Source organism: Gymnoscopelus microlampas (assembly GCF_963454915.1).
Source record: "Gymnoscopelus microlampas genome assembly, chromosome: 21".
In the NCBI taxonomy this organism is placed as follows: Eukaryota; Metazoa; Chordata; class Actinopteri; order Myctophiformes; family Myctophidae; genus Gymnoscopelus; species Gymnoscopelus microlampas.
Genome location: NC_139958.1, coordinates 37,440,261 through 37,447,773, shown reverse-complemented (window position 1 = coordinate 37,447,773; position 7,513 = coordinate 37,440,261). Strand labels below are relative to the sequence as shown.

General features: G+C 40.9%; 1 protein-coding gene across 1 annotated transcript in view; it reads right to left on the bottom strand.

Moving 5' to 3' along the window:
- LOC311038433 (proteinase-activated receptor 2-like) overlaps positions 1–4,325 on the bottom strand; it is a 5,088-nt gene extending 763 nt beyond the window's left edge. Inside the window, exons 1-2 of the mRNA XM_084047958.1 lie at positions 4,213–4,325; positions 1–2,524 (exon numbers count right to left, since the gene is read on the bottom strand). The exon at positions 1–2,524 is cut by the window's left edge and continues 763 nt beyond it. Of these exons, the coding sequence (XP_083904084.1) occupies positions 1,257–2,524; positions 4,213–4,288 (1,344 nt within the window). The 5' untranslated portion in view covers positions 4,289–4,325 and the 3' untranslated portion in view covers positions 1–1,256. The remainder of the gene's footprint in view (positions 2,525–4,212) is intronic.
- Positions 4,326–7,513: the final 3,188 nt, after the last annotated feature.

Here is a 7,513-nt window from a genome sequence, read left to right as displayed (position 1 = left end):
GGTTCCCTGGCACAAAATATTTTCAGATGGGGGTCAAAAACATTATGCAATACAAAAGAACACGCAATACAATTAAACATGAATGCAAATATCAATCAGGGTTTAAAAGTGGACCAATTCCCTTCTGCCGAAGCTAGACAGTCTGATGACCCCTGTGTCACAGGGCTCATCAGAGATGGCCAATCCATGGAGGGAAACAATAGGCTCTATGCACAGCAGCTATATTGGAAAGAAATTGGGCCTCTTTTTACTTCCTTCACATGTGTTACCAATGATACTAATGAAGGCTCTGTTCCATTCTGGTCAGGGTGCTGATATTGTGCATGTTGGCTCCAAGAAACACTCCATTTTGGTTCCCAAATGGCCCCTTATGGTGGGTGTGTAACTCTGAGAGTGTACAAATGGTTCCATTTGTACACTCTCAGAGTTATGGGGGTCCTTGAAAATAACCACCACTGTGCTAAACTAAATGGAACAGAGCCTTAATTAGTATTATTGGTAACACCTGTGAAGGAAGTAAGGAAGGGGCCCAATTCATTCCCAATATGGCTGCTGTGCATAGAGCCTATTCCCCGCAGGCAGGCGGCTGACAGTCTCAGGTGATCAACGTTCTAACATGAATTTGCCACAGGCAGGTGTCAGTCAATTTGACAGGCCTCAGTCTCCACCTCAGAATACAACAGAAACACAAAATACAAGCAGCAGTACAAAATATCAAATTCTACAAGTAATATAACCACCAAGTAATTATGCAATACAAGATAAAAAAAAATAAGGCTGGCCGTAACAAATGGACAGACGTTATTCAAGTGAAATAGTTTTTGGGTAAAATATATTGCCCATTATTCTATATATTGTTGCAAACGCTAACAGTGTCACCTTTGGTATCACCTCAGCCAACCTGAAACATTGATGGGGAACTACCGAAAAAGTACCAGGTTTGGAAAATCAAAAAGGAGGGTGCAGCCAAGGTGAGTTAAGCTGGTATTGTGCAACGGAAAAGTGACACACGGATGTCACATGGGGGTGTCACCGATGGGGGTGATGGTTCCTCTTTTGCAGAAGTTATCTGTACCGAGTTTCATCCCAAGTTTTCACACTGTATCTATTGTTATGAAGAGTGCTATTTATTTCTCGCCACTGTCACAAGGTGAACATAACAGTATTGGTGGGTCAGGAACAGAATAGGAAGAACATGCAGTGCACAGTCGACAGTAGCCTATCCCATATCGTACACCAGTGTCTTCCCAGAGTCCTCACTCTCCTCTGTTTGATAAGCAGCTACTGCTGTCTGTATTCCCAGGCACATAGGGTTTGTTATTCCTACAGTATTTATCCACAGACTCTATGCTCTCTGCAGTTCTCCTGCTCCTACAAAGCAGTGTGTTCTTCACATCCTTTCTGAAGTCATCTGACACAAAGTAATAAATAAAGGGGTCTAGACAACTGTTAAGGCTGGCCAAACACAGAGTGGCGATGTAGAAACCATATCCATTATTTATCTTGTCAATGCTCAGCAGATAGTAATGAATCACCAGCATTATGTTACTGGGGATGAAACACACTAGGAAAGTCACCAGTACTGTCACCATCAACATCAAAGTTTTGTGACGGTTCTTTACTGCTGTTCTGTCTACGTTATGTACCATCTTATTCTGCAGGTACCGGAACAGGAGGACATAGGCCACAACAATCACTATGCAAGGAATAAGAAACACAACGGTGGCCATTAACATGAAGTAGTAATAAGGGTACTTGACAGAAGCAAATGGGTTGTTTATGTCCCATATGGCACTGATATCATGGCAGGTGGTAATATTGAGGTCTATGACTCTAACTGTGTGATCATACTGGTATAGAGGAATGGTGGTGGTCCAGATGAAAACCCAGATGGTCACACAGACACCAATTGCCACTTTGTTATTCCCTTTCTGCTCACAAAGTGCTTGAGTGCACCTCTGTACACTCAGACAGGCAATGAAAAGGATGGAGCAGTACATGTTCCCATAGAAGAACCCCACCAATACTTTGCACAGCCCCTCTCCATAGATCCAGTCATTTCCATTAAAGTGGTAAGCGATCTTCAGGGGGATCCAGATGACAAAAAGCACGTCAGACAGAGCCAGGTTGGCCATGTAGATCGCTGATGGATGCTTCTTCTTGGTCCTGAACAGAAACACCCACAAAGCCATGGTGTTGGCAGGCAGGCCCACAACAAACACTATGATGTAGAGGATGGGGAGGAAGATGGTGGTCAGATGACTCGTCAGTGTGTCAATTGTTGCTTTATCCACACAAACTAGGACCTGATCCTGGGGGTTCACAACAACAGGAGTGAGACCACAAGTGTGTTTTCCTTTAATAGCTGTTGCATTATCCACACTAACTTCTTCATCTCCATTAACTCCACTAACATACATAATGTTGTAGTTCAACACAACCCCTTTATGACCACGTTGTATTGGTCCTCCGATGTCATCTGTATCATTATCCACATGCCTAATGGAACCGCGACCTTTTTTTCCTATAAGAAAGCAGACATACACAAAAGGTCAACTTTACAGTAGTTTAAATGAACAGAGATAACTTAAAGGGATATTTCACTTTCAAACATGTTTGGGGTCATTTTAACGTCTACTCAGGCGTTTGTGAGCACCCCAGACAGTTTCTAAGTTGCTTGATTCAGTATTTAGACATTTGATATTCATGTTACCTATATAAACCCATTGTAACTTCAAACTCCATTTTAACCATGTTAGTCTCATTGAAAACACATGTCCTTGGTTCTGGTGATTGATATTGGCCTTGTAACGAGGGGGGCCGTGTTTTTTCAATTACTTTTTACTTACTTTTTTTTAATGAAAAACAAAAAGATACAATAAGAAATAACATAAAATGAATATGTGAGGGCCCCTCACGTATTAGAAGGACAATACCAGTCACCAGAACCAAGGACAGTGTTTTCGATTAATCTATCGTGGTTAAAATGAATGAGTTTATACAGGAAAGGGGCTAATAATATAAATATCAAATATATAAATACTGAATCAAGCAATTTAAAAAAAAAATCTGGGGTGCACACAAAAGCTTGAACAGACGTTAAAAGTACCCCAAATATGTTTGAAGGTGAAATATCCCTTCAAGAGCTGTACGACTCAAATTTCTTCAAGTCATACATTTACTGATGCATGGTTCAGAAGAGTTGGTTCAAGCATAAAAAGAATATATTTTATCTAGATAGCAATACGAACGTTTTTCAACACACAGGAAAATAACGTTATATGACAATACATTTCATGCTTGAAGATACATTTCATGCTTGAAGATACTTCTCATGCCTCATGCCTGAAAATAAATGTAGGTTTTGTCTTCATGTGTGGGGTTGTTGTCAAAGGGAAATAGTCATACGTTGTAATACCATCTGGAATACACAGCATACACATCTATTTAGGTGATGTTTTATGTTTGTCTTCTCTTTGTCTAATTATTTAGATTATTATGAATATGAGTTGTTGTTGTTGTTGTTGTCTTTCTATTTTCTAAAACAATAATTCTCATTCATACTATGTTTAACATTTACATCATTTTTTTTGAAAGTGTATAAGTTGTCTTTGTTAAGTTAAGATTGTTAGTAAGTTGAGATTGTTTACAGGTTAAATGTCTTGTATATTTTGTGCTTAATGTCTGGGGAAAAAAACAGATTGACTTGAACAGAGAGAACATTTCATAGTAACAAAGCAGACAGCTGCATACTTTCTCTTATAGCATCATCTTCTTCAGTTTCTGCAGGCTCCTCCTCTTCGTCTTCCTCCTCCTCATCTTCATCCTCTTCCTCCTCACCCTCTTCGGCGTATTCTTCATGTAGAATATAAATCACATTTCTACAACTGTTAGAGGCAGACATGTGTACATACTGTAGTATAGGATATAGGCCTAGTGTGGAAAGTGTATTATTGGGACAAATTTGCATACTACAGTTCAAATTATTATTATTTTGTCGCTTGGCCAATAAATGATTAATACATATTGATTAATGAACAACAACAACCAAACAGCAAAGGTCTCTCTTGTGGATCAAAGCTCTCTTATTCATGTATTTATTTTTAAATAGTTTCCCAGATTCCACAAACAATACAACTCAATACAAATAAATATTTGTCCTACAGGTACATAAAAACTGTTAAAATGCATTGAAACAACTTCCAGCCTTACCTTTCCGCCTTGACGCATTTGATGTAGAACTCCAGGTCAAAAATAGAATGACCAACAATAATCCAATTGATTTCATGTCTGAGGTCTGCGTTTGTCTTGCTCTTCTCACTAGACTACTGAACCTTACATATTGTATAGCCACACCCTGAATGCCAGTATCATGTAGCTTTCTCTCCAGAGAGTGACAATGTGTGTCTACAAGTTTTATCCTGTTTTCAAGAAGAGTGTGTGCATGTGTGTGCATGTGTGTGTGTGTGTGTGTGTGTGTGTGTGTGTGTGTGTGTGTGTGTGTGTGTGTGTGTGTGTGTGTGTGTGTGTGTGTGTGTGTGTGTGTGTGTGTGTGCGCGTGCGTGCGTGCGTGCGTGCGTGCGTGCGTGTGTGTGTGTGTGGTCAGAGCCAATGGGTGGACTGGACTCGATCAATGCCTTGAAGGGGGATGCCTGAGCTGCAGGGCTGCCACAGGATGTGGGGGGTTTGCCAAACTCAAATGCTCAGCATTTTTTCCAGGCCCAAAGTTGAGCAGAAAACAGTTTCAAGGAGGTGAAGGGTTTATTTTCGGATTCTCACACTTTAAGAAACCTGTTTAGCAGGTAGCCTTACAGATTAACGTTAGGACACTGCATGCATAGTCAATCTGACCGCTTTTCTCACTCCATCTCTTGGCTGAGTAAAAGTAACGCGAGAGTCAAGTTGCTCTTGGTCAAATATTACCCAAATAGAAGTGACAGTTGCTCAGCTAAATTTGCACTTGAGTTAAAGTAGTGGAGTACTTGCTTTTTAACATACTTAAGTCTTAGTAAAACTAAATGCTTTTTGAAATACTTAAGTATACTAAAGTAGAAATTACAAAGTACATTTGCATTTAAATATCAATGCATTGTATTAGAATTAAGGATTTTTAAGACAGCATCAGTGCCTAGCACCACCCTCTATCGTACAGCGCTATAGACTTGTGCGGGCGGCCCGGCACATTAACAGAGGTCTTATACAGTATATCAAGGGTTGCACAGAAAAGGCTGAGCTGAATCATCAAACTCACTTAACGGGGTTCCAGGAGGTCCCCAGCTAAATTAGTTAATATAGCATCAACATCAGTTTTACCAGCTTAAACCTACTGTATAGTATGTAGCAGTAGTGCCTCAGAGACTCTGCCTGATGAGCAAAAGAGGGAATTCCCCTTTAGGCTAGTGGTTAAGATGTTGGCTTTCCACGCGGGAGACCCGGGTTTGAATTCCGGGCGTCATATACATAGGCTATTTGAAAATAGCCGACCTAAAAGCTCAATGCTTCTTTTTTTTTACCCCATTTTCTCCCCAATTTAGTCGTTATGCAAATTAATGTTGTCACTGTTGTTGTATCCTACTGACTCACCTGCCAATGAGGAGCCCCCACCGGGAGGACATAGAGCCTTCCGTCCTACTCCTCCCGCCCAAAACTCCCTGCTGACAGGCTCCGCCCTCAGCCCATAGGACAACATGCAATTATCACCCTCCCCGCCCGGCTTCCCTCGACCGAACAGGCCAATTGTGTTCGACAAAGCCGGATGCACCGCGGTGGATTTTAACCTCCAGCCTCCGTGGTGGTGGGCAGGCACTTTACCACTGCACCACACAAGTGCATATTTTGAATATTTCTGAAACATTTTAACAACACAAATCTTATATGGGGGTCCCTGGCACAAAATATTTTCAGATGGGGGTCCGCGGCCAAATTTGGGGGGTCCTTGACATGAAACATTTTGAGAACCACTGAACAAAGGTACAGTTTCCACACTGTTTTCACTTCATGTACGTAAATGACTGACTGTAAATATACTCCCATTACATTCATATTATCACTGTATGTACATATATGACTGTAAATATACTCCCATTACATTGATATTATTACTGTATGCACATATATGACTGTAAATATACTCCCATTACATTGATGTTATCACATGGACATACATGACTGTACAGTGTACATACAGTATGATTCCATTACCATACATTTTATGCACACTGTACATTTTATATCTACTGAGTGTTTACTACACAACCTATATTTGATACTTTTACTCTTATTCTTAATAGTGTAAATGCTAGTTGTGGGTAGCTTGCACTAAACTATTTCACTCACTCTTTTGTAAACTTCCACCTTCGTGTCAAACTTGTGCAAACCTGGGCATGCCATTATATGTTGGGTGTAGGATGGGTGTTAAGAATTCAGAATATCAACAAACACACATGGTGTTTAAAACAACGTATTGACAGGAACAGATCCAGATGAGAAAATATTAAAATCACCTGGGGCAGTGAGAGCGGGGCATCAAGGCCACTGTGGCTTCAGGGCATATCATTTTGTGGGGGGCAAAAAGGCCAAACTGCAGGGGACACAGCGGACATGGCCTTCATGTAGCCTTGTAAAACAATGGTTCCGGAGACAGGAGTCTGTCTCCTGTAGCGTGAGGTGGCTTGATGTATGTTGAGGCATGTTATTATCCCACTGACTTTATTGATAGTCAGTGAGAGAGCGACAGGAAACAGAGTAGAGGAGTGACATCATAAACCTTGCACAGGAATTGAACCAGGGACTTCAATGGGCTACATGCCAAAACAAATGTTACATGACAAAATGTAATAAATCAGTCAACATCAGTTGACTCATTTTGAGTCCTGAGACAGTGAAAAGGAGAGTAAAAGGAGAATCAGATCCACCAAGGTCTCTTCTTCATGAACAAACAAAGAGCCACTTTCAACTGATATTTCACGTAAAAACAGGACGCAACGAGTTTGACCACCACTGCCAAGTTTGTGTTTGTGCACACGTAGTTACAAATGAGTGTGTGCCAGGGGAAATTTAGGAAAACTAATATAGAAACTGAAAGTAAGAAGTGCTCCTCGTTTCACTTTCGTGTGCTGGATTTAAGGAAACTAAAATAGAAAACAGCAGTAAAAAAAAGCGTATTTCACTGTTGGTTTGTTCACCCCCTGTCTCAGCAGAGGAGGGTCAATCATGTCACCATTGCTAATTAAGGGGCCGAGGCCTTTAGGCTCGGAACCTTATTGCATCTCTACACTTTCAGTACTATTATTATTCTTCCGCCGTTTTTTTCTGTCACGGCCTAACCGTGTGGTAACTTTTATGGTAGAGGGCAATATGGTAGAGGGCTATGCCAAACGGTCAAGGCACGAACTCACAGCCATTGGCCAAAGGGTGGCCCTATAGCAATCAATTGAAAAATGCCAACTTTGAACAGATAGAACTCATGCCCTATTTGACGTACATCCATGAAACTTCGATACAAGTGTGCGTC